This window comes from Meles meles, chromosome 15 (assembly GCF_922984935.1).
Source record: "Meles meles chromosome 15, mMelMel3.1 paternal haplotype, whole genome shotgun sequence".
In the NCBI taxonomy this organism is placed as follows: Eukaryota; Metazoa; Chordata; class Mammalia; order Carnivora; family Mustelidae; genus Meles; species Meles meles.
This window is the reverse complement of record NC_060080.1, coordinates 30437119-30463816: the sequence shown is the minus strand read 5'-3', so window position 1 is coordinate 30463816 and position 26698 is coordinate 30437119. Positions and strand designations below refer to the sequence as shown.

At 48.3% G+C, this 26698-nt stretch overlaps 1 protein-coding gene across 2 annotated transcripts; it reads left to right on the top strand.

Annotated features, from left to right (window-relative positions):
• On the top strand, nucleotides 1-26087 carry CDC42EP3 (CDC42 effector protein 3). 2 transcript variants are annotated; one of them, XR_006815156.1, is made up of 2 exons: nucleotides 1-1250; nucleotides 7544-7664. XR_006815156.1 is itself a non-coding variant. In XM_045979861.1 (2 exons), the coding sequence occupies exon 2, from the start codon at nucleotides 22473-22475 to the stop codon at nucleotides 23235-23237; it is 765 nt and encodes a 254-aa protein (XP_045835817.1). In that variant the 5' UTR covers nucleotides 24-1250; nucleotides 22228-22472; the 3' UTR covers nucleotides 23238-26087. The 2 variants fall into 2 exon arrangements, 1 of the variants encoding a protein (XP_045835817.1); XM_045979861.1 differs by lacking the exon at nucleotides 7544-7664 and adding an exon at nucleotides 22228-26087 and having other exon boundaries at nucleotides 24-1250.
• The last annotated feature ends 611 nt before the right edge of the window (nucleotides 26088-26698 follow it).

The following is a 26698-nucleotide window of genomic DNA, read 5'->3' as shown; positions in this document are numbered from 1 at the left end:
AAGGAAGAGACGGAGACGGATTAAGAAAATTAATTAACTGGGTCCAAGTTGGGCCTCCGGGCGGTGGGGCGGGGCATGCTGCGGAGGTGGCGGGAATGACCGGCGGGCGCAGGTGCCTCCAAGGGCGGAATTTTAGGCTCCTGGGCCGGCAGCTGCGCCACTTGGCGCCTCGTCGCGCATCGGGGACAGCCGCCACCCGCCTGCCCCAGCTTCAGGCAAGTCTCTTTAGGGACCCCGCGGGAGAGGAAACACCTCCCTCTGGACTGGAAAAACCTGCAGCGTCGGCTGTTTGCGTGCCCACACGCTCAGCCCGAAGACCCGGGAGTCTCCAGTGCGCCAAATCCACTCTCCGGGTTTTGGCAGCCGCTCCAAAGGGAGCGAGCTGGAAACTGACAAAACACGACCTTTCCCCCGAGCCGGGGCCACGAGTGGCTGGGGCCACGAGTGGCTGGGGCACCCGAGGGCCGGGCAGGGTCGGCGCGGTCAGGTGGCCCCCCTTCCTTGAGAGTCACCCGCGCGCGGCGCCTGAGCTGAGCCGCGCCGGGCAAGATCGGCTTGTTGGGACCAGGAGAGGTGGGCACAAGAGGTTTAGTGCAGGTGTCCAGGGTGCGGGCGGAGTCCCTTTGTCCTCGGGCACCCAGGCGCTAGCACCCCGGGGTCCCTCTTTGAACCGAGTTTCTCCCGCGACCTCTCTTTGTGCCGAGGGAGCTGAACGCTGCCGCTCGGAGCGTAGTCGCATCCCTCAGGGTGACGCCAGGGCGGTAACAATGGGTGCCCATTGTACTCCGGGGGCCCGCAAGCGCTGCAGCTGCTGACCGCCCCCCCTCCGCCCGGCCCAGGCGCAGGTACCGCGGCGGGGTGGGTCTTGGGGGACGCGCGCGCCCTCCGGCCCGCCCCGGCCGGCCCCGGCCCGCCCCCTGCGCCGCCGGCCCCGCCCCGGCAGCCCCGCCCTTCACAGGTTCAGGCTCTGCGTCCAGTCGCCGCGCGCTCAGTTGGCTCGCACCTTCCCTCGCGGCGGTGGTCCGAGCGGTCTTAGGACCCCCGCGGCGGGCTTGGAGCGCGGGCAGAGCCTGGAGATCAGCGGCCTTGGGCGCCTTCACGCCGACTGGGAGAGGACAGTGCTGTGAGGTGCCGCGCGGGCCGAGCGGGCTGGATCGGCGGGTAACGGGCCGGGACTGCTTGTGCCCTCGGGAGGCGTCCGTGCGGGGCGTCCCGCCCTGGGGCAGCGGCTGGGATCGTCGAGGAGGCTGGTGAGTAGCTGCCTGCCCAGGGCTTCTTCCTCTATGCCTGTGAGTCTGTCCGATCCGCGGTCGCGGCCGCTTCCGGCGTGCGCGGGGTGTTAGGCTTGGAAACGCACAGGGAGCGGGGATGCCGAGAGCATCGCCTTCCCAGCTGGTGTCCAAAGGACCAAAGGGGGCCAAAAAGCAAACCGGGAGGGGTTCGGGTGGCACGACCGGGACGCAGAGCTCCACCATTTGTGCCCACCACTTTTCAGGGTGGGGCTGCACGCCTCCGCTGCACCCTCCAAGCTATTGACAGCCATTCTGGGCGAGTATTGCATTTTTCCATCTGAGAACAAACCGCACATGGCTACCGCTCCCCTCCCATCGTAGGCTGGCACCGGGGCCACACATGGGGGCACCGTGCAGATCTGCGGTGGCACTACCCCCCGGGTGCCCTCTCCTGCCTTGACAGGGGGCATTGTGGCTGGAGCTCCAACCTGCAGGTCTGTCAGTTTATAATTTTTTTTTTTTTTTTGACGGTGGTTTCTGAACAGCTGAAGCGTTTTCAAGCGCTTTTTTTTTTCCCTCCTTGAAACTGCCTTGACACAGAAGAGTATCAGACATGTGAGGACGAATGGATGTGGGCAGTCAGTCATTTTTTTCGTTATGAATTATTGTACTCCATCCCCCTCTCGACTTTGGGAGGCATGTGTTTCATCTTATAAATAGAAAGTAGCATATTTTTTGGCAGGACCTCCTTTATACTGTACAGTCTAGGAGAGGTCAGTTTAAAAATAAATATGCACTTGAATGTTGAATTACCAAGAGCCAGGCTGTGGCTGGGACAAGCTGCGTGGACAGCAGCATCAAAGCCCGGAGCGCAGCTGTGTTGAAAAGAGTAAAAGCCCCAGAGTGCAGCCCAGGCTGACAGTCAAGTAATTACATTTTGTTTAAAAAAAAAAAAAGAAGAAGAAGAAGAGTGAATTAAAATGAAGGCGGGAATAGGAATGTCAGGAGGGTATTGCAACATGAATCTTTCCAGCTCTGGTGTATTTGGGGGAGGTGCTGCTTCTGTGTACTGAGGGTGTTGGGGGTTCTGGGGAGGGAGGTGCTGGGAAGGGGGAGGGAATTGATGAATGTGTTAGGGAGACAAAGATTTTTCTCCCCACCCCCAACTTTTAGGCCTCACAATATTCAAGAGTTTCTTGGGGGGTGCTGCCTTTTAGAAAGAACAAGAAATTAGGAGTGCTGCAGATGTCCCTATTTGAATAGCAGGGCCAGTCTGGGAGACTTCCCCTTCACATCACAGGGAGACAAAGGCTCCCTGAAGCTGTGATCATGCCCCAGGGGTATCTCGAAGGCCATTTAAAAGACTCCTCAACCGTTCTAACTTAGAAGAGATCTTGCGTCTCACAACCAGGAAATGCAGCTTCTCTTTTTTCCTGGACAGTTCTAGAGGTCTTCTCGTTGACACCACCTGTAATTTGTTTGAGCTCCGATTGGCAGTTAAAGAATCAGCTAGACCCCTCTGTGTGTGACACAAACCCTTTTCACAATGGATCTAAACACTCAGGAGATAAGTTGGGGCGGTTGTGAAATGTTCAGCATTGTCACGGGTGGAATCAGGGATTGCCTGTATTTGTATAGTAGAGGAATGGTGGAAAGTTCTTCATTAAGTCTCCCAAAGAATGTCGATTTCCTAAGGGGCCTCACTCACCGAATGCAACACTGAGTACCAGCCTCTGGGCTCGCAGATAAGAACTCTACAGAAATTTGGAAGGGTTTCTGGATCCACGGCAGTTTATGTTTTCCAGTGGTATCATCTGCAAGAGATTTACATTATGGATTCCATTATTGGAACATGGAGCTGTGGCTGTGGCAGCAGCTACAGACATGAAATCAGATGAGCTCCCCCTTCCCTCCAAATCTGAGCAAGGAAATTCTGTTTTCTATCTGTTTCTAACGTAACATGTAAAGACAGCTAAAGTAATGAGAGTTGCACTTTTTCCTTTGTCTTTTTTTTTCTTTTTCTTTTTTTTGCTTTCCACTGTAAATGTAAATGGGCAAGAAGAGTAAATACAAAAACCCTAAAATTTACCACAGGAGTGCTCGCATGTGCTGGTTTGTCTTTCTGCTGTCCAGCTTTCCTTTTAGCGTGGTGTTTTGTTTTATGTCCAACGTGCTCATAAAAGCTGCCCTTTTTTTTTTGCTTCTAGAATTCATGGTATTCAACAGCGGTGGGGATAAAGTTGTTTTAAACCATATCACCCGAAAATTTTTACCAGGCCATAAATTTTTCCCAAGGTCTGTGCCCAGCAGCCATCACGTTTATCCAGTGGGTGAAGTACAATTCATAACCTGAAGGGACCCTCCAGAAAGACTGCTCTGATGTTTTCTTTTTAATTATTAAAATGCTTATTTTTGGTCTGATTTCGTTTTGGCCTGGCCTAATTCTTTTTAACCAGAATCCTGTGAACCCGATTATTCATTGATTGAATAAGAACCTCAGTCTATTTTTAAGTGCAGTATGTTTGCCAGAGAACAAGGATGGTCATTGGAGCCTAGTAGATTCAGCCAGATCCAAAATCTCCTTTACCAAGGACCACAGCCCCAGAATTCTGCTAATACATCACGTTGTTCAGGACTTTGGGTGAGAAAGGTACTTCCTACATGGAGCCTGTTCTGAATGCCAAGCAATCTTCTCAGCCCTTTACCTCGATTTAACCTGGTTATTTCTAGCAGGCATGCTGTGAAGGAAAGCTGTTAATATCCCCATTTCACAGATATGGAAGCTGAGGACAGAACTGTTTTATACTTGCCCAAAATTACACTAAAAGGAAAAAATCTAAGTATGCCTATGTAATTTACTTGGCATGCAGGAGTGGCTAACCCTGCATGAATGTCATACCTCTTTAGGGTAAGGAAATGGGGGGAAAACCCCAAGGCTAAAAAGCCTCTCTGAGTCAGGCTCCCCTGGGCTCATAGCCTGGCTCTGGCACTTGATACCTGTGTGACTTTGAGGAAATTACTTAGCCTGCATACCTCAGCTTAGCAATTATGAAATAGGGATAGTAATATTAACTTTGAGAATGAAATGAGTCAAAAAAAAAATAGTAATGCACTCAGAACAGTGCCCAGTCCAGAGTAAGCATAAGAAAAGATTGATGCTTTCATTGTTGCTTTTAGTTTTTTTCTTAGGTGTTTAATGCTGGCTCTCTTGTTTAATGTCCGTAACTACTCTTTGAGGTAGACAGTATTCTTCTTGTTTTCTGGATGAGAACAAAGCCTCAGAAAGGTTTAGTAACTTGGCCAAGGTCACACAGCTGAGTAAGTAGCAGAATCAAGTTTGAATTCAGGTCTAGTTGACCTTGTACTAAATACCACCCCTGGGGAGGAGGGGCAGGGAGGCTGTGAAATCTGACTCCTGTGAGGGTTTTGGGCTTCTGGTGGAGAACTTTCTTAGTACTCCGTATTCAAAGGAAGATGGCAGTCCCTGCCAGCCTTGGGGAAAACCACGTGAATGATTTCATTTTCGAAGATAGTTTAGTGTCGCAGGTGTGGCACCGGTCTTCTCCCGCAGTGGATCCAGCCTCAAAGGGCCAGAGCGAACCTGAGCATCTGGTTTATGCCATAAATGAAGAGATGTGCCTCGTCGACCCAAAAGTAAAAAGGGTCGAAACATCCAGAAGTGAGGCAAGGATGAAGCGGGGCTGGGGGCAAACCACGTCGTTGAGCTGAAGCTCTGAGAGGCCGAGGTCCCAGTGTCCCACGAGCAGGGTGGACGGTCCTGTCCTTCAGGCGGGTGGCCACACCCACAGTGCCTGGCCCTTCAATCCCCTGGCACCCAGTGGACCTTTAATAGATGTTTCATAACGACGCTGCCTTGGGAGGAGATATGCAAGAGGCAGGAGCCACCAGTAAGCCGGGCAGGAAGGTTCTGTCCTTGGCGGAAGTCAGGCCTCATTAGCAGTTCCAAGTTCTACACAGGCCCCGGGCCCTTCCAGATAAGCGTCTGCTGAGGCAGATAGAGGAAGGGGGCCTGGGGAACCTACCAGAGGTGGCCTGGATAACCCTCAGGGGGCCAGCCTGGCCTCCGCTGCCTTGGACTTGTGGGAATGTGATTAGCGGGGGCAGGGAGCTGGGCTGCTTGGACCCAAGTAGGGGTTCTGGAAAGCATGGCTCTAAATAACTCCAGTTGCCTCAAAACTAGGAGCAGTAGCCTTCCAGCTGTCTGCCTCCATTTGGAATCTGCCCTTCTGCTGCCCCACCCTTTTAAAGGTTATGAAAAGAAACAGCACCCCACAAACCAGAATAAATAATATAAGTAGCCAAGTAGTTTTACAGCAATAGTTGGGTACATTTCTTTCCTTAAAAAAAAAAAAAATGACTTCCTTGGCCTTGATACATTTCTTCAATGCCAATTTCACCAGTGTCTCATGATGATGGTCTGAGTTCGACAGTACCCCGGTGGAAAAGCCATTTTTAAAATGAAACCACAGTTTAATAATATGAATTGCAGTATTGTTATTTTAAAAGTTTTCTCTGTTTCTGAAGAGCCAAGCAAACTGATGAATTTGGAAGCTGGTGACTTCTGAATTAGTATTTGTGGAATCCTTGTTGCTCGCCCAAGTCATGGATTAATAGTAGAACCCTCGAGTTTCAAGTTTGAAATTGAAAAAGGCTGATTTTCAGTGATTTGGGCTTTGTCTGCATATTTGAAAAAGTCATTATTTGCCTTCTAGCCTTTGGTTCTTTGTTAAACTGTGTGCAGTGATAACACACCTGCATTTGGCTAGGACAACACCACCTGCCTTGGACCGGAGAGAGGAATAGCATCAGGAAAGGATTCTCTGGGGAAGTAGCCTGATGAAGGTCCCTTTCTGCAGGACTTTTCAGAGCATTTAATCTGTCACTGTGTTCAGTGAATCTGCACAGGGAAATGGTGTCCAGGGTCTCAGATCATTAGCCCACAGAGCAGTTGGCAGGGCTAGTCTGGCAGGAAACACACTCTGGGAGCCACTGAGCCAGAGGCAGAAGCCACACCAGGCAGTCTGCCCTGCGGAGCTGAAGAAACCCAAGGACTTTTTAGAGAACCACAGGGTGAGTGCCGGCCACAAGGACACACCAGAAGATGCGAGCACACCTGTCATTCTGCTGTTTGATCAAGATAAGCCAAGACTGATGGAAACAATCACAGAGGTACAGGACATGAGACAGCAGGGTCCGGTCTTAGCCCTGATCCAGTGTAACAGACCTCAAGGTCTTTTTCTCATCTCTTCAATGAGCTGTTTGGTGCTAGAGCACCTCTTGCTGTAGACTCCAGTGAGCCCGGAGCATGACGCTGATCAGCATAGCTCTTGTCCCGCTGATAATGTAAACCCCTGGGTTAAAAACAGACCAGGGCAGATCTGCAGCCCTGAGGTGCCCTGAGCCAGCGTGCAAGGCAGAGAACTTCAAAGCCAGGCCTCTATTTAGACAGCTTACGCACTCGGGAATCTGTCATGTTCTGGTGACAACTTGAAGGTCGTATTTGTGGACACATCATGCCAGTGATAAATCACTGTGTGTTCAGTTGAAAAAGACCTGTTCTGTTCAAATTCATTCTAATCATTTAGGCTGCACACATTTTTTAAACAAGGCATTTTAGGTTTAATGTGGCTTTGCCATTTCAAAATGTATTTGATTTCTTTCCCTTTTTATTTATTTGTTTATTTTAACTTTCTTGGGTTTTTTTTTTTTTTTTTTTTTTGCCAAGGATCAGTTCAGACACATAACACTGATTTTAACACAGCAGGAGATGGGGCTCGACTGGCCAGCTGTGTCACAAGGCAAAGCCTGGGTCTTCTCTGGGCAGGCTCTGCCCCTGCCTCTGTGAAGCTGTGGAAGGGGAAGGATGGGGGTGCTGAGGAAGCAGATGGACGCTTTCCAGGCTCTTTCCTGGCTCGAGGCTGCTGTTCTTTCTCTGACTCTTTCTCCTCCTTGTATCCGAGGCATTTCCACAGTGTCTTCTACTTGGTAACACTTCCTGCGTTTAAATGATCATTTATTGCCCCTCATGGCGACCTGGCTAGACTGCTGGCTCCTGGAAAGAAGGGGCAGAACCTCGTTTATATCCGTTTTTTTAATGTATGTATGTATGTATGTATGTATTTATTTATTTATTTTCACAACAAAAACCTAGTGGAAAAGTAGACAGTCTAGCCCTGGCCTGTGACATGACTCTGCCTCTGGCTCGGTCTTCTCTTAGTGTCGTCGGGCCAAAGTCACGTTCACTTAGCGGCTTACTCAGATACCGGCCTCATAACGTTACTCTTTCCCAGGTGACACACGCACATTCGAAGGGAGGCAGCGCCGGTCCTTTGGTCTCTGTGGTCACACAAGGTGCTCCAAGAAGCAAGCCAGCCCCAGAACTTACTTCTCGGCTGGGTAGCAGGTGGTGGATGTGAGTGACCGGCCAGGGACTGGGTGACGCCAGGTGAGCTCTCAGTGAGCCCATTGGCTGCAGCCACATGGCCCATGGTGTGCCTGTCACAGCACCAAACTACCGAGCAGTTTTCTTGCCCTCAGGTGGCTTCAGAGTGAAATGTCTTCCATGATAATGTTGATTTTTTTTTTTTGGCTTCCTGTAAGTTTAGTGTAAGCTTCTGTTCATGGGTGGGTTTTGTTCTGCCCCATCTGCAAACTGCCCTGGGGGGCAGGTGGGGTAGAGTGCTTCCGATATCTCCCCGGGGCCGTGGGGGGGAGGGAATTGGTGACTTCTTTCCAATTCCAGTTTTTTCTCAGAATGAGGAATTGTGCTTGAAACCAGAACACCCGGTGGCGTGGGGGTGGGGGGGTCACACAAATTAAAACAATCAGTTTATGTACGGGGCTAGGTCCCGAGATCTAAAAGAAACAAGGTTGGAGAAAAATCCAAACAGTGACCTTCTGGCCTGGCCTCTTCCTTACGCAGCTCTGGTTTCTTGGAATGATTAGTAATCCTTGTTTCTTCCACTGATTTGTCAGCTCATTGCCTAACAGAACTTCATCAAGTATGTGACATGTGTTGTCTCTGCCTAAGAAGACACGGTTACTGTCCCCACTCTGCAGATGAGCAAACTGAGGCTCCCAGAGAAAATTACTGCCATTGCTTTGTACCCTTAATTTGGTACCAGGAAAGGTGGGAAAAGATGATGAACATTTTAGAAGCTGGTAACCAGTATTTTGATTCTAAGGATACTCTATTTTTTCCTTCAAATTCCCGGGAAACTAGGTGTTTCTGCAGATGCAGAATCATCGACCCTAACATTTCACAGATGGAAGGGTCCTTATTTCGGTCCTCGTCTCTCATTCTGATAAAACCAAGGCTCTAAGAGTTGAGTAACAGAAAACGAGTCCTTTTTCTTGGCCCCATTCTCTTTCAAACTTTCTTTTTTCCAGCCAAAGTAAAGAAAGAAAATCTTAATATCAACCCAGTCTACTAACAGATTTTAGAATTTTTTTTTAGCGCAAGAGGGAGAAGAAATGGGTAGAGAAGCTGGCCCTACTTTTCTCAGTCTCCCTTCCTGTCACCAGTGACCCAGAGGTGACTTCCTTGAGCTCTAAGTGTTCCAAGGAACACGGTGTGAAGAACATGGTCATAAAGTACTTCGCCATACTAAGGACAGATAAATCTTACACACAAATCTGTGATTATATCATCTCTGCATGTCTGTAGCTTGCAGGCACTTGCCAGGGACTGCTCCTTTAAGTTAGGAGCGTGGCTTAGAGGATGTCTACCCTAACTTCCCCAGGCAGAAATGCTTCCTCCATCCCTCCCCTCTGGAATCCCGGCTTGGGAACTCCGACTCTGCTGGAAAGCCTCTCCCTTTCTTCAAGCTGATTAACTCAAGTTGTTTTAGATTTCTTCTTCAGATACAGCCGCACCTGGCCTCGCCATGAACTTTCATCACATGCCTAGTTCTGTGCTTGGGACCATACAGATTCCCTCTCACCTGACAGCTTACCAGATATTGAAAGAAAATAACTAGAGGCCCTTACATTTTTCTTTTGTGACCAGTAACAGTTGATTATAATTTGCCCAACTCCAAGAAGTCCCATTGGTTCTCAAGGCTGGGAGAATTATACCCGGAGAGAAAGGAAGCCTGTCCATTTCCATTTATAGGGGAAGATAATCTTGCCCCATGTCAGAGGAAGGGATTATCCTCTGAGCCAGATGGAGGTGGGAATTCCTTCCAGTTGTAGAGACTGTTCACAGGGTGGACACAAACCATTTATTGATGACTGCTACAGACGACATTCAGGGAAGAAATGAAAGTCATTGTTTTGGTAATAGAATGCTTCCCCTCCTTCATGTTGAGTCTAGTAGATGTTCTGGTCTTTCCTTCTGTATAAAGATGATGCTGGGTGTCTGCACAGCACTCAGCTCTTATAAACACCTTTAAGAGAAGCAGGGTTGGGGTAATGGTCTCCATTTACTCAGAAGGCAACTGGCCCCCATGTGTGTCTGGAGTTCTACAAGGAGCCTGCAAGCCTGGCTTCAAGGGTTAGCCCAGGTGCCTTCTCCCCTAAGGCCTAGAACCGCAGTGAGAGCTCTGTCTGCTGTTGTGTTTGCCAATATGTTCATTCATTCAATAGGTGTTTTTTCTTAAGTACCTGCTCTGTGCTGGTTCCACATTGCTATTCAAAGCAACCCTTTTCTGTAGAACATCCATTATAGTCTCTTGAGGTTTGTTTGTACTTCTTGGGCCAGATAATCCAAATTTCCCCTTAACCCATTTCCTTTTGAAAGGAAAGGTCAGGAGAGTGAGCTCTTTGTTTCTCCAGGGCCTCATTCTTTAAGATTGACTTAAATATAACCAGCGAATCTGCATTCAGGGGAATGTATTGTCAATTTATTCTTGAGTCTTGCCTGTCTCTCTGAGACGTTATTTGCACATTGTAGTCAAGGCTAGAAGCCCTTTCCCTTTCAAATAGCACGATGACAAATATTCTCTGCCTTAATCCCGAAGTTCTGTAAGAACTGTAAGAGCCTATAGAATTACTGGAGCTTGCATTGATAGCCTCTAAGATTCTTACCCTGCGTGGATAGAGAAAGGCTAAAATGTCTTACACGTGGAAAAAGGGAAGAAAGCCTTTGCCACAAGAGGCCACAACTCCGTTCTTAAGTGATTTTCTTTTCTCCTCCATAGGAGTCCTAGAAAGATTCCATCTTGCATTTTCAATAGGATGGGTGGGGAAGGAGGAAGTCAAGACAGTCTCTTGCAAACTTTCTCATTGTTCGTTCATTCAGCAAACATTTGTTCAGTGCCAACTGTGAATTAAATCTAGTTGTGTCTCCCCAGAAGCAGGTAGCCTAGTGGGAGACCCAGTAGTAATAGCAGCAAAGTGTGCTGGCTGGTGGGTTTGAGGTATAAACTGGGTACGGCAGAGGCTTAGTGTGAGAGGCCTTGGGGGAGCTGGCAGGACCCTGACTGCTAAAGCGGGCCTCACACGAGTTGTTTTCTGTCCAGGCTGTAAGGGTGGGCTGGCCATTGAAGACGGAGAGTGACAAGGTCGCTTGGGCCTTGAGGCTGGCTCACTCAAGGAGATGAGGTTGGAGGCGGGAAGACAGGTGGGGTGACAAACGCCCTTTGCAGGAGAGCAGTCTTGAGGCCTAGAAAAGGCTGAGGCCCTGGGGTTGGTGAGGGGAGATAGCAGTGGGCCTTGAAGTGGAGAATGAGGCAGGGAAAGAAATTGGGGATGACAGCCGGGTTTTGGATTTGGGTGCCTTCCTGCCATTTACTGAGGGGAAAGTGTAGGAGTCTTATGCTAGGGAGGCAGGAGGAAAGATGGCACATTCGTGTGGAATAAGTTGAACAGGAAGTGCCCCAGTGGGGAGCTGGGGAAGCCAAGTGAAGTCTAAAAAGACCAGGGGAGAAAAGTCCAGTGCCCTCTGCGAAGGAGCGGTGTTTTCTTTGTTTGTTTTGTAATTTCTAGCGCACTGTATACTGATAACTAGTGTGCACAACGAGTGCCTTGGGCCCACACGCAGCTCCCAAACTTGTCCATAGCCTATCCAAGGGGAAAAATCCACTGATCCTGTCCTTGATGGTTACGGCAATGTCAAAGAGCTTCTGGTAGCTCTTTTGATTTTGATTTCTTTACTCATCTTGTCGTTGATGGGCCTTGGTCTACAGAGCTACCTTTTGTAGTTAACTTGAGACTTGTTATGTGTGGGCTAAAGACACTGACTGGGAAGGTACCATTAGAGGGGATTGTTGAAGCCATGTGCACGGTTGTGACTGCAGGGGGATTGTTAAGGGTTGGGAGATGGACAGCAACTGTCCAGCCCTGTGGAAAGGCCATATCTGGGGCAGGGGCTCAGACTTTTTCTGTAAAGGGATCAGTTCATAGTTTTGACCTAGAGGGCCACAAAGCCTGTCCATGACTACTCAACTCGGACCTTGTCCTGTGAAAGCATCTCTCCAGGGGTTTCCCAGCCCCAGCACTACTGAGAAGTAGAGCCAGATAATTCCTTGTTGTGGGGGGCTCTCCTGTGCATTGTGAAGGATGTTTAGCATCTCCCATGTTCCCACCTGCTAAATACCAGGAGCACCACCACCCCCAGTCACGAGAATCAAAAATATCTCTGGATATTGCCAAATGTCACCTGGGTGGGGGTGTGAAGTCACCCTCAGCAAAGAACTACTGAGCTACAAACAACATGTAAATGAATGGGGCATACATGTGTGCTAATAAAACTTTATTTACACAAAGGGGCCAAGGTCTGGATTTGGCCCACGGACTGTAATTGACAGACGCAGGGTCTAAGGAATGGATGAGGGAAAACTAAAGGGTTTATTCAGTAACATGTGAGGGCCTCTGGTGATCATTGCCCAGAGGAGGTTCTGTCAGGAAACCATCATGAGGAGGAGATTTTTATCAACAGTGGCACTTACTCATAGCACCTTTGCCTTCCTCGTTTTTATTGAGCTTAACACCTACCTGAAGATACCAGACATAAAATCACAAAACCAGAAAACAAAAATAACAAATAATAGGCTCTTTAAGAGTCCTCAGAAAGCCTCCCACCAGCGCAGTACTGAGCCTGGATTACGTGAGGTGAGTTAAAGAATTTTCTCTGGGAAGGAAGTGACTAAAGCGGATCTTGAGGGATGTTATGAGTAGGGATTGATGGTAAGAAGGTGGGAGGATATTCCACATAAGGAACACAGGGTTTTTAGTTTCAGAAAGTTGCAGGGAAGTGAAGTGTCCCCAGTGAGGGAAGGGAGCCATTGTCCCCAATGAATGGCGCGTGGTGGTTGAGCGCGCCTGGTGCACGTGCTTCCTCTGGGAAAAGAATTAGCGGCGCTGAGCGCTCTTTTCTAGAACAGGATGTTTGTTTTTCTCTTCAAGCCTCAGAGGGCTTTTGTCACTGCAAAATTTTAATCTTTTGGCTTTTACATCAAGTCAAATTCCTTTTGACAAAATTCTTTTGACTGGTGTCGAGGACCATTTTATTCATTCTTGGTTGCTGACAAGGTACAGGCACTATCTCTGCCTCTCATTGATGTTGAGATCATAGTGTATCGCTTCTTCTTTGTCCTGTCAGACCTGGAGGCAGGTAACCTGCCGTGGCCATTCCATTCTAAACTCACTTGCATGCCAGTTGTCATGTTAGCCAACCAAGAGCAATTAAGAGCACAGACTGTGGAGTCCCGCAGTGGCTGAAGTCCTAGCTCCTCCACGGCTTTGGGTGATTGACCTGAGATATGGGCTTAATCTAAGATTGTTTCCTTTTTTTTTTTTTTTTAAAGATTTTTTATTTATTTATTTGACAGAGAGAGATCACAAGTAGGCAGAGAGATCACAAGTAGGCAGAGAGGCAGGCAGGGAGAGTGAGAGGGAAGCAGGCTCCCTGCCAAGCAGAGAGCCCGATGCGGGACTCGATCCCAGGACCCTGAGATCATGACCTGAGCCGAAGGCAGCAGCTTAAACCACTGAGCCACCCAGGTGCCCCTAAGATTGTTTCCTAACAGGTACATTCAGTACCCGCCTGGCCCGTAGCGGACACTCACATGTTAGCCATTCATGTCCACCAGTGTAGATTCCTTAGAGAAACAGGCATTTCAAACTTGCCACTTCCTTGCAGATCCCCTACAGACTTGGCCTGGGGGTTGGCACTTGGGGAGCAAACCACCTCATCCCCCATGATGGAAGGAGGGTAGTAGGGGTTATGGGTTTAAAAACTTCTTGACTTGATGTTCACTGTGTGCTCTGTGTAGTGGGAGGGAAAGAGGAGATCTAATTTGTGTCCATAGAAGAGTCTGAGAGGATATTCATTCATTTATTGAACAAATATTTGTGTACAGATATTTCCATACAAATAACACAGGGGAGCCTGCCTTGAAAGTAGATGGAGAATGGGATGGCCACTGCCGGCTTCCAAAGATAACCAGTGCTGGTGTGAGGTGGAGAAGCCATGTTTCAGCCCATCCTTTGAGAATGAATGATTATCAAGAGCTAGGGTAGGTTGAGAGAATAACATGGAAGATCCCATTATCTGTCCTTTGTCCCTAATAGACAAAGAGAGTAATCAAGGGGCCTAAACTTTGGGGCCAAATTCTCTTTTTGTGTTGATCGTGTCATTGCAACTTCACAGATCAGGTGCGCTCTGCGAGCCATTCACAGTAATGGCGTCAAGCTAGAGTGCCTGCCTTGGTCCTTCTGACTAGCCCTGACACCGTGCCTCATGCAGAGCCGGTTGTGGTACATGAGTCAGGCATTTTGAGAGAACCTGTCCTCCTCCTGCCTTGCTCCAACACCCAGGGATCAATGTCCATACTGAGTCCTCCCCAATAACCGATTTTAATAAGGAGAAAGGCTGTGTAAGGGCCCGTCTTCAAAAGTGCAGACTTTTCGAGGCGGAGGTGCCGTCTTCCAATTTTGCCTCTAAAAAACCTTTCAACGAGTACAATTAGATCCTATAAATGTGAGGCGTGTACACGAATTAGCAGTGAGTCTCCCATATGGTATTTTGTGGGTTTCTACAAAGCAGGTCGTAAAAGAAAAATAAATACAAGCTGTTGCTGAATCATAGACGAGACGTCCTTTTACAAATAAGCGAAGGTGAGCTGTGTCAGACTGTTTGAGTGGGTCCATAAAATTGAGTCTGCTCGGTCTGGCTGTGAGTTCATGGGCGTGAGGGCTGAGCGGCTGGGGGCGGAGCTCACCGAGTCTCACCGAGTGTCACCGTCTTGGCACATATAGCGACGCCATCTTCAGCTTGGATGATACAGGAGAGGATAAGAATCTCAAAATAGAAATGGCATCTTCTTATCTTCTCATAGGTGGAGTGAAATAGACCAAAAATATGAAAAACATCCCTTCGGGATGATGTTTATTAGGCATTCCTCTGGTTCCTTTTTTTTCTTTCTTTTCTATCTTGGATTTTGATTGAAGTTCAGTGTGAAACATCTAACACCATGATTTTTTTTCCCTATGAATTTCAAATTCTTTGATGCAAAAAAGCCCTCCTACAGAGGTTTGCAAAAGGACTGGCATGAGAGCCCACGCTGTGGTAAAGTCTTAGCGTTTCTGAGCTAGCCGCTGGTCATCCCTATGTTAGTAAAAACATGGCCATCTTCAAGTAGAAAGTCTTCTGGGTAAAGTGAGCGTTTTCACAGGCAAATGTGACAGGAGGTCATGAATGATAGTGTCCTTGGGTGGGAAACAGAATGAGCAGGGACCCGCCATGCACCACGGAGGAGGCCTGGGATCCGGGCTGCTCCCTGTGACGTCCCCCAGACCTCGGTCACACACCCCACAGCCACCAACTCCATCTTTGAGAGAAGCCAAAATCTAGGTGCTTGGACCTTCTGCCCAGTAATCCTAGGGCCTCAGAGAGGACAAGTTAATTCCTTTTCTATTACAGTTAAATGAATCCTTCAGATTCCTAAAGATTAGTTTTCCTTCAGTCTGAGTTTCCATTCAGCTGCTCCCCTCCTTCAGCTTCTCACATGTCATGACCAAGTTCTTTGTCTCCCTGTTGGGCTCCACAGAACATGTAGGAACATGTTTCAGGTAACCTTTATCCCTTCTGAAGTGTGGAGTCCAGGGGCGCCTGGGTGGTTCAGTCGGCTGAGCTTCCAACTCTTGATTTCAGCTCAGGTCATGATCTCAGAGTCATGAGATCCAGGTCCGTGCTGGGCACCACGCTTAACTCAGAGTCTGCCTGGGACCCTCTCTTCCTCTGGCCCTCCCCCGGCTCTCTCTCTCTCTCTCTCTCAAATAAATATTTTTAAAAACCAATAAATTGTGACATCCAGGGACAATTACAGTTTTCCAGGTCTTATCACAGTAGATTATTTTTCCTGTTGGCGGCAGAGAACTACCCCAAAGATGGCCAGGAGTAGAGAGGTTTATCATCCATCCCTGGACTAATGGTTCAGACTTGAAGGAGAACCTGTGTCATTTTTCCGCTTGGGGCCCAGGTGGTGCGGCAGTGAGGGGTCTGGGTGCTAAGAGGGGAGGCGAAGTGAAAAGTAGTCAGAAGTTAGGATGTCCTTGAAGGATGTGACAACGAAGCAAGCAAGGGGAAGTCCGCATACACTCACTTCCCGAAAGTAGAAGAAAGGAAAAAGCCTGAAGGTCCCTGGGGATGGTTTCTCCACCCCCCCCCACCTGCCCCTGTTTTTATGCATGTGTGTTTCAAATTAACATGGCAACCTGTTTCATAAGAAGTTAGAACTTTTTTTATGTCTCTGCCACTAAGAGTTACTCCAAAAATAATTAGTGGACCAACCAAACATCCCTATCTTAAATGGGGTTTTTAAAATCTAAACTTCTTTGTTCTTTTCAGATGAGTTGCACAGTTCAGTCAACTCTTAAGTGATTCAGGAACTGATTTTGTCTGTGTGTCACTTCTTAGCAAATCCCGTTTCTCACCAGCTCCTGGCCACTACCCTGCTTTGGTCTTTCTGGCATCATTCTATTTGCCAAAAGGATGGTAAGGAAGTGAATCAAAGGGCTGCTTCGGGGTTTTTGTTTTGGGGGTTTTTTCATTGAATTATTCCTGCTGTGATGATTTCTCTCACTAACAAACACTGTCACTCAGGCTTCATTCTGTTACCAGAAAATGGAGTGGGTTAGCCGAGTGCCGGAAGGACGGCCCAACACTCTGCCATTCTTATCAAAACTGTGACTTCCCCTTGGGTCCTTTTGTGTCCTGGAACCCTGGGATGTCTCATAAATTCCTGTAAGCGGGGCCTGTGCATTTGCAGCTGGACTCCGGGTCCCCACATCTGCCGGACGTTCTCTCTCACCTTGATGGAGGGTGAGAAGCCACTGGCCAGGGAGTTGACCTCTTTTGTTGGCAAATCTGTCTGCTTCCAGTGCCCAGGGACTGGTACCTTTGTTTTCTAAGGGATCTAATTTCCCTGATGAGTATTATCTCAAGTGTCATCGAAGGGGGAAAGAGGAACAAAGAGTGATCCAAGAACACAGAGAAAGGGATTAACAATCATGGAGAGTTCCAGTTTCAGGGTCAAGAGGCAGGTTTTTGAGGAAAGTCTACACATGGGAAGATTTCTTTCTGTTTTCCTGTTTCTTTCTTGCCTTCCTCCTCTCTGACTTTCTGTCTTCGGATCTGAGGAAAACAGTGGGAGTAGAGGAATGATGGCAACACAAGAAAGGTGGAGAGCTGGGGGAGCCCCCCAGTGTAGGCGGGCAGTATCCTGCGGGTGTTTCTGTACCAAGTGGTCGCAGTAGTCCTGCCCGGTAGAAAAAGGCCAACAGTTCTCTTCATCTGGTCTGTGGAACAGCCAGAGGGCCTGCTCACCAGTTGTGGGAGAGTAGTTCACACCTGGCCTGTGAGCCCCTTCTTCCTCTCTCCCACCCCATCCTACAGCAAGCAAGCCCCCTTCCTTCTGGGCAGAGGTGTCAGCCTGACTCAGGCTCTCCCACTGGGAATCCTCCTTGCTCTGCCCACTGCCACATCCGTCAGCTGCCAGCGGCCTCCTGGAGCCCAGGTCTCCTTTTGTGATGATGGTGAGCAGGGACAGGATTTTGTGCTGGGCACTTAGGACCATCCCATCTCAGAGTGTTGTCTGGGTCACTAGCCGCCGTCTGGACAGGAGCAGTCTGCCCCAGTCCGCGCCGGACTCTTCCTGCCCACGCTTCCTTCCACCTGGACACTTGCTGCATCCTTATGTCTCTTGCCCCTTGTCTTTTCTCGTTACTTTCTGACCACAAACCCTTCTCTTGGGAGATCTTCATTCTGCCAGGTCCCACTGCTGCCTCTTAAAGGTGACTGCCTGGTCCCCGCAGGAAGAGGGGATTTGTCCCTTGGCCACGCTCCAGTGAGACAAGCTCACCTTTTTCGGAGGGGCTGGGTGGGTCTCACCCACACACTGCCACCCTAGGTTTCAGCTTTTGAACACAGTTGCCCCAGAAATGTTTGCGTTAACGATCCCGTAAGTCAAATTCAGTAGGCTTTTCTGGGACCTTTATATAAAATTCAATCCAAGCTGCAGCCTGAGCCCTAAGCAGCCTATTTTGGTTTTTTGAGTTTTTGTTTGTTTATTTATGTGTCAGAACGAGAGAGTGCACAAGCAGGCAGAGGCGGAGAGAGAAGCAGGCTCCCTATCGAGCAAGGAGCCTGATTCGGGACTTGATCCCAGGACCCTGGGATCATGACCTGAGCCGAAGGCAACAGCCTAACCGACTGAGTCACCCAGGCGCCCCTATTTATTTGTTTTTAAATAGCTAATTGCTCATTCAGTCACATGGTTCAAAAACCCCCAAATCCTAAAAGGATACACAGTGAGGAGTTTCTCGCCCGCCCGCGTCTGTTGTACCCCATCCACTCCTCCCTGTGGGCGGCGCCGTTAAGAGTTTCCTGTGTGTGTTTGCAGCGAGACTTCATAGACCTACAAGCCAGGACGAGGAGGGCTGTGTACTTTGGCACAAGTAGATCTGTATACTTCCAAGACTGGTATCTCTGAGCTCTTTCTGCATCAGCCTACAAAGACCCGCTTCATCCTCTTTAAGGCCTGTATGATACTCATTTGTATTAGATGCACCTTAATTCAATTTAACCAGTCCTCTCTCAGTGGATAGTTAGGCTGTTTCCAGTTCCAGACTGTTGCAAGTTCCTGGGTTGATAATCTTGTACATGGATTATTTCCCATATATGTAAGCCGGCCCATCTCTGTAAGTGGAATCCTGGTGTCCAAGGCATGGGATTTGTAGTTGTGACAGATGCTGCCAAACCCGCTGCTACCCGGGGGGGCATCTGTTGGGGCTCCCACCATCGATATATGCAAGGCCTGGCCCCCCCCCAATCCAGTGTGCCATCAGACATCTGTATCTTGAACAGGCTTTGCAGCGCACCCCCTTCCTCACGGGGCTGCTGACTGAACCCCCGGCGAGTGTGATCGTTCAGCGTCGGGACCTTCAACTCGAGCCTGGCCACTTGGCTTTGAGCCTTGTAGCCAGGTAGTCTTGGCAAAGGGACTCAAGACTCATCGTCTGCCCTTCAGTGCCTCATCTGTAAAATGGGGCTGGTAACAGCAGCCTCATGGGTTCCTGTGCAAGAGCCAGTATGTTGGAACAGTGCCCAGAACACGGCTGCTTGCAGTAGTACTCAGGGTTGGTGGTTCCCAGGAGTGAGTGTGCGCATACCCCCCGCCAACCCAGGACCAGCCACTTTGTTGCCACTGAAGAAACTGCCCGTTAGTTTCCTGTACTGGCAATGGCAGAGAAGATGCGGAAAGAACAGTCAGGCCAGGAAGGGAAAGGGGGCAGCGATGTACGTTGGCTGAGAAGGCCAGGAGCCCAGAATATCCAGAAAGGAGGGAAGGAAGCAGCCAGTATAAGACGTGCTCACTATTAGATTGCGATCTGAGGGATAGAGCGTGGTTGCCCCTGAGTGGAGGAGGACGACTGGTAAGATGGGAGGGGGACGAGCTCCATTTCCCCCAGCTTTACATCGTGAATAGCAACTCCTCTAAAGTTGTAAAACTGACATTTTTGTCCAAAATTCCTTAAAAACAAACAAACACAAAAACGCCCGTGTATTTGGGAGCTCATAGCACCAGCGCATAGTAGAAATTCAATACAAATTACTGTTTGCAAAGTCCTAGAAGGCACATCCCTGTCAGGCAGTAAACACTATGTAAGTATTTATAGAAAGAAAAATGCGTTCTACAGTATCTTCTCTCTTCTTCCCCTCCAGTCTCACTGCCCGCTGCGTATGTGGCCTTCACTCACTAACCCTTTCCTTTCTTTTTGTCACTTCCTTCCCACCTTTGTGTCCATGCCACTGACCTAAAACCCAGCTTCGACCAGGCTGAGCCAGTCTCTGGAGAAGGGCTTGCAGTGCCCATGGTGGTGGCCGTGGTCATAGCCGTGGCCAGGTGGGGAGGGAGGGCTGGGCATTCCTGCCCTGAGCACCTTCTGGGTGCAAGTGTTTCCTCTCCCCTTCTCCCCAGCTCACCCAGTCCTTGTTCAAGTGCAGGGCAGTGGTGTGGGATCCCGTCAGCAGGGCAGAGAACCGTTCACTGGCTGCATCCCCATGGTACTTTTCTGCATGGTTTGAAGTACTCTCTCGGTTTCTGGCCTCATATAACCTTGACTCCACGGGCAGCCCTCACTTGCCCCTGCGTTGTGGTGGACACACTGTATCTTTCTATGGCAGCTGTCCTTCTGGCCGTGTGTGCTGAGGACACCACTTCAGTGGGCAGCTGTCCCTCGGGACGGCCTCCCACCTTCTATGGGCTCAGTGCCCCCAGCAGCCCCTGCAAGCTGTCCTGCAAGCTGTCATCCACCATGCGGTGCCCAGAGGCATGGGAAGGCAATACCAGCTACCTGGGGTGGCGGGGTCCCAGGCTGTTAGACACTTAACCAGGAAGTTCTGAGGTTGGGATCCAAGGCTTTGGATTTGTAACATTTGTGACAGCCACCAGACTCATATTCGAGGGAAAACAGAGAACGTCTGGACCCACCAGCCTGGCTTCTTACACACGCATGTCCCATTCTTCGGTAGCAGGCATCTCTGTTAGTGACACAGTGTTTCCTTGGGACCCTAACCTCAAGTGGGAAGTGGCACCTCGGGGAGCTTGTTGGAGCCAGGGCCTTCGTCAGGACTAAAGAGAACGAGAGATGGCAAGTGTGTGGTCCCAGGTGACAGCTGGGTTAGCGAACTCCAGGTTCAGACCGCCTCGTGCTTGCCGGGGCCTCCTCCCCGCACACGAAGACAGGGCATGGTAGGCCTCTCCTGCTCATCGTTCTCTGCCTTGTTGAGCTTGGGTGCAAGCCAGTTCCCAAACAGAGCTAGTTGGTCCCTTGTCCGTGGGTACCAGGGCACAGTTCTTTCCACCTGCCACAGGAAAATGAATGTGAAGCTCTCGCTGAAAGGAAAAGTATGCAGTGGATACAGACGGCCTCTGGCTGCTACAAAGCAAATGTGTCTGGCTCTCTTCAAGCCACCACCTGACTCAGCCCTCCAAGTATTTATTTATTTATTTGCTCCACTGCCCGTGGGAGAGGAGCCCTATGGGAGAGGTCTCAGCTGAGCCATTTCAGGAATTCCCACAGTGGGAAAGGTTTTAGCTTCCCCGTGTCAGCTGACGTGACTGAAGAGTTAGAGATTATTTTTAAGAGATGAATAGTTTCTCCTCTGTAAGATGAGAACCTGGAGCCCCACACTGCCTAGCTTAGCATTTCTGATTGTGCTGAGTGGCGTGTGCAAGGAGGGCGTGTGAGCCTTCTACACAGGCAATGCGTGACCACAAGCTTGGCAGTTTAAATCACTCCCTAGTGATTGTCCCACAGTTTCTGTGGGTTGGGAGTCGAGGCAGGGCTTCACTCCGGGGTCTTATCAGGGGGTGAGCCAGTTGTCAGGGCTGCGGTCTCATCAGACGCTCAACTGGGGAAAGAATCCACTTCCGGTTTTCTCAGGTTGTTGGCAGAATTCATCTCTGTCGGCCCTCCCTCTCCATGGCAGCTTATCCTTTCAAGGCCAATGAAGGGAGACTTTCTCAGTCTGCTAAGATGAATATAACTAACCAAGGGGGGGGGGCATCCCATCCCCTTTGCCATATTCTGTAGGTTAGAAGCAAGTCCCAGGGTGTGCCCACAAAAGCATTATGCTAGGAGCCACATCATGGAGGTTTCCTCGGGGTTCTGCCCACCCCAGGGAGAGGATACATGTTGTATCAGTAAATGTTCCAAAAGTATTCCCAAGTGAAGACCCAACCTGTTATAGATGATCACACTGGTTTTTTCTGTGAAAAGAGGCCATTTGAATTTTTCCTTCCATCTCAGAATGCCCCAGGTCCTGAAACCCTTGGCAGCCCAGTTCTCTGCACCGTGACCTGATTCCAGCTCTTTACTAGCTGTAGGTGATTGAGAAAGGATGATTTTTTTTTTTTTGACTCCCAAATCCCTGTTTTCAAATGTGTAAGAATGCAGTTTGCTCCCTCTGATAACCACTGTCACTTAGTAAATATTTCCAGTCCCTTTGCATATAGGACTGTTGGCTGTATTGCATTAATTTTATTTAGACATGGAGCTCAATGACAAAATACTATCAGTCTTGCTAGCATGAACACCAAACAAAAGAGAAAACACGTTTGAAAGCAAATCCACTTGTATCTAGGAAGCTGAAATCACTCTGGTCATGTGCTGACAGCAGAGCTCAGAACAGAGGAAAAATCTAAGATCTTAGACACATGCAGAAAATTGTGTCCATAGCCATGTTTAGAAAGTGCTGATGTCATAGGTGTGAGGTTTTCCAGTCTCTTTCAGTCTCTTTCTTTTTTTTTTTTTTTTCCCTTTTCTCCCCCTGAAATAAGACTGTGGTTCGTAGACCCTTAGTAGAAAACCCGAAGATGAAAGTTTCTATCCTACTTGATGGAGAGAGCGTGGCTCTTGACAGAACTGCTCCTGCCATTAGGCACAGGCTCTGGTGAAAAAGGCGGGCCCTGGTGAACCCCGAAGGGCAAGGTGCTAACTATAACCTGCTTTGGTTTCCTTTTTCCAGGTTTCTCCCCACCGTGGAAGGGGTTGGATGATGTACGTCGCTCTCTGGGACGCCCCACTTGGCTGTAATCTCAGGAAGGCCTCTTAAACCCCCGCTCATCTCACAGCCACTTCGGGAAGCTACTTGAGGAAAAAAAAAAAAAATGATGTGACAGATCCTCTCAGGAAGGATTTTCAGAAACCCAACGTCCGCAGAAGAAAGTGGCCCATTTCCCTTTTGCAAAGTAGACATTCTCGGATCCCAAAATGCCAGCCAAGACACCGATTTACCTAAAAGCTGCCAATAACAAGAAAGGCAAGAAATTTAAACTGAGGGACATCTTGTCCCCCGATATGATCAGCCCTCCCCTCGGAGACTTCCGCCACACCATTCACATTGGCAAAGAGGGCCAGCACGATGTCTTCGGTGACATCTCCTTCCTGCAAGGGAACTATGAGCTGCTCCCAGGAAACCAGGAGAAAGCGCGCCTGGGCCCCTTCCCCGGGCACAGCGAGTTCCTGCGGGCCAACAGCACCTCTGACTCTGTGTTCACAGACACGCCCTCCCCAGTGCTCAAAAACGCCATTTCCCTCCCGACCATCGGAGGGTCCCAGGCACTCATGTTGCCCTTGCTGTCACCGGTGACATTTAGTTCCAAACAGGAGTCCTTTGGGCCGGCCAAGCTGCCCCGTCTCAGCTGTGAGCCGGTCGTGGAGGAGAAGGCCCCAGAGAAGAGCGGTCTGCTGGAGAACGGGACAGGCCACCAGGGAGACGTCTCATGGGGCTCCAGCGGCTCCGCGTCACAGTCCAGCCGGGGCAGGGACAGCCACTCCTCCAGCCTCTCCGAACAGTACTCTGACTGGCCGGCCGAGGACATGTTTGATCATCCCGCCCCGTGCCAGCTCGTCAAGGAGAAGACGAAGTCAGAGGAGTCCCTCTCTGATCTCACGGGTTCCCTCCTTTCCCTGCAGCTCGATCTGGGGCCTTCCTTTTTGGATGAGGTGCTGAATGTCATGGATAAAAATAAGTAAGGGACACCGTGGACTCTTGTCCTTTGGGGGAAAGGTATCAGAAAATAAACTAACCACAGTCAAAGAGAAGAGCTTCACTGGCTATGTGTGCAGTTGTGTGTGATGGGTTTTCTAAAATCATGTTCCTACGAAATATTTTTTGTACCTGTGATGCCCTGTTTGCAAAAACAATTAGAAAACAAACCAAAACAACAACAACAAAAAACCCGTCCTGACAGAAAGGAAGTGAGTCAGTCAGAACCCATTTTCGGCGGGCATTGCTAATGTTCAGCTCACATTTTTTTGTTTCCAGAAACGTAAGAACTCTAGCTCGGCCAGGATTGGCACTAGCTACGAAGGGCTGCACAAGTCATGTTAAAGAACTTGACAATACTCCAGCATTTTCTGAGCAAGAAGAAGTCAAAATTTAATACCTAAGCCTTTTTTTCTAGACTCTTTTCTATATTACCTTATTTGGGCTCACCATTGCGAATTCTTCAGTGTTAAAACTGTTCTCTGTTTTCACATTTGAACAACTCTATTGGTTCGGGGGATTTTCTTGTAGCTCTTATATATCCCGATATATTATATCTATATCGCGCAATTTTGACCGTAAGCTACATGTTGGTAAGACACAAGCGAAGTATTACTGTAACTAAGTTATTTTTAAAGTTAAAATATATTTTTATGTGCCTTTGGCTTTTTATTGCAGAGTCTACATTTTATAGCTCCTACATCAGATGTTGTCATTTGACTTATTTCCATTGGGGTTCCATTGTAAGCTGCGTATGTATATGTTTGGAAAAGTGTATTCATACTTAGCTTTATTTCTTTCTCTTCATCTGTTAGCATACTTTTCACAGCATCCAACAATGGATTGTTAAGTTTAAAGGCATAGGTTACTCATGATGCTTCTGCAGAGACTGTGGGCTACACCATATAATGTTATTTGGAAATATAGGTATTTTAGTACAGTACATACTTGCATTACGTAGGTACTTCATGCGACACAATAAAGAGTAAATGTTAAAATGAAACTGCTTGTTTATAGTAATAACAGGGCTAGAAAAATGGCTTCTCTAAAGTGTATGTGAGCCTTTAAAATAAGAGGCGATTTTCATCCACTCTGCAGTTTTGATTTTTTGCCTAAAGGTTTGAGATTCCAGAAACAAGACCCTTCAGTTTTAGGAAAAATGAACATGTGAGATCAGAATTTTTAAGTCAACACTTATGCCAGCCTTTCAGGACTCATTTCTGTGAATCTCCTAACCTTACATTAACACACTTCGTAGCAAACTCTTGTAACCCCAGCCCCCTCCCTGTTGGACAGATGTTTCCTTGCTGCAGGTGCCATATAAACAAGATTAAGGAGGCTAAAAAGAAGGCAGTAGAGAACATCCTCCCCCGACAAGGAGAGATGCCTGAGGACGTCAGTTAAGGAAACAGGAAGAGGAAATGTACACAGTTCCTGCCCTGCTGTCAACCACCCTTCCCCTCCTTCAAAGTCCAACACTTGCACATAATAACTTTCATTTCTTCTAGAACTATATCCCTGAAATGACTTCCTCTCCCAAATACGTCAATGATTGTCCCACCTGGTTTGGAGTTGTTGCAATTCTAACACTTGATGGCCTGAAACAACCTCTGAACTTAGCAGGGACACACAAGACAACTCACCAGCTAGAGGAGGAAACCCGTTTCCCTGGAGCACAGAGTACCTGCCTTAACTTCCCAGCTGCATTTCTATCCCACGATTTTCTAGCATTCTTTTTCTGTTCAACCAGAGCCTTGAAACACTCCCCATCTTCATTCACGGTCACATTTATTCTCATTTTACTCTCCATCTGCAGCGTGACCTCAAGGAAAAGAAAAACTATTAGGTGGAACAGTAATGTTTGCGTATTTCCTCTGCTTAGGTTTGTTTGATAGAATCTAAGTAATAATGCATCCTTGCTGGTATTTAGCTATTATACTTTCTCTGGCCCCTCTCACAGACAGGCTCCCATTAAGTTTGGTATAATTGAGAGGGCACAAACATGCCCCTGTCACAGAGGAAACAGCCACATCCTGCTTATGATTTTGTTAAGTCACTTCTCTGTGGCAGCCCTTCTAATACCTGGTTCTTTCTCCAAGGAGCAGGTGCAGAGCTGGTGGTGGCTTTCTGCAAAAAGGCACTTTGAACTTGGCACCTGCTGAGAGCTGAATTGATGTTCTCAGTCTGTGAACATCCTCCCACTTTAAACCTAATGTATCAAGATGCACGTTATTTGCAAACTCAGAATGGTGAGCCACCTGTAACGCAACAACCAGAAAAGAGACCATGCAGTTTGTGTGAAGTAGAGACTCTGTGTTGTAGGCAAGGTTCTTAGAGGCGATCTTTTCCTTGGGCGATGAGACCTAACAGAGGACATGCTCTATTATTTTTGCCTCAAATTATTTGCTTTAAAAAAAACAAAACAAAACATCAGGGTACTTAGCTCTTCCCAAATATAAAGCCATGACTTAACACATTTCATTGTCAGGCCCCTGGCAACAAATGCAGAAGACTAAACTGGCTGAACAGAAACCCAGGTCTCCAGAGTCATGGTCTCCTTTATGTTATTCAAACTTAGAGTTTTTTAAGTCTCTGCACAAAATGCCTGAAGTCATGGAATGGAGGAAGTCATGAATCCATTAACTTGATGTTTTTAAAACAGACAAAAGAAAAGTATACATTCCATGATGGCTTTGCTCCTCCTAATATGAAGCCTGGTGAGACTGAATCATTTTGTTGTGAAATATACAAACAATAAAACAAGTTGGCGTGATGGTTTCTCTCCAGTAAGAGTTTCTTTTTTGGAAACTGTTACCAACCTATTCCCTAATTTAGCAGTTCTAATAAAGTCCTCAGACTTTAGGATGAGTCTACCAAACTAAAATGAATGATCGACTTATTTTTTTTAAGATTTTATTTTTTTATTTGACAGACAGAGATCACAAGTAGAGAGAGATCACAAGTAGGCAGAGAGGGGGGGAAACAGGCTACTCGCTGAGCAGAGAGCCTGATGCAGCCCTCAATCCCAAGACCCTGAGATCATGATCTGAGCCGAAGGCAGAGATTTCACCCACTGAGCCACCCAGGTGCCCTATTTTTTTTTTTTTTGACAATTCAATAAGCCACATACAGAATTAGGTTACTGGCTGCCCCCCTGTGTCACCACTCATACTTTTCGACCAGATCCAGCAACGTAAGAGAAGTTTCCAGATGCTAAATGATAAGCTAGCATTGACCGAGACATGTAGATCGCCTTCTGGTTTATTTGGCTGTATAAGGCTTGAGACTGTCACAATACCCAAAACAATAGTCCCACGTTAACTTACGTGTGGCTAAGCAATACAGTTATTTTCTAAAGAAGATGCTGTCCCTGGTTGGTTGCTTGATGGCCATGTTTGTTTCACCTGATAGTAACCTGGAGAGGTGCATGCTTGGTTGGGATAGATAG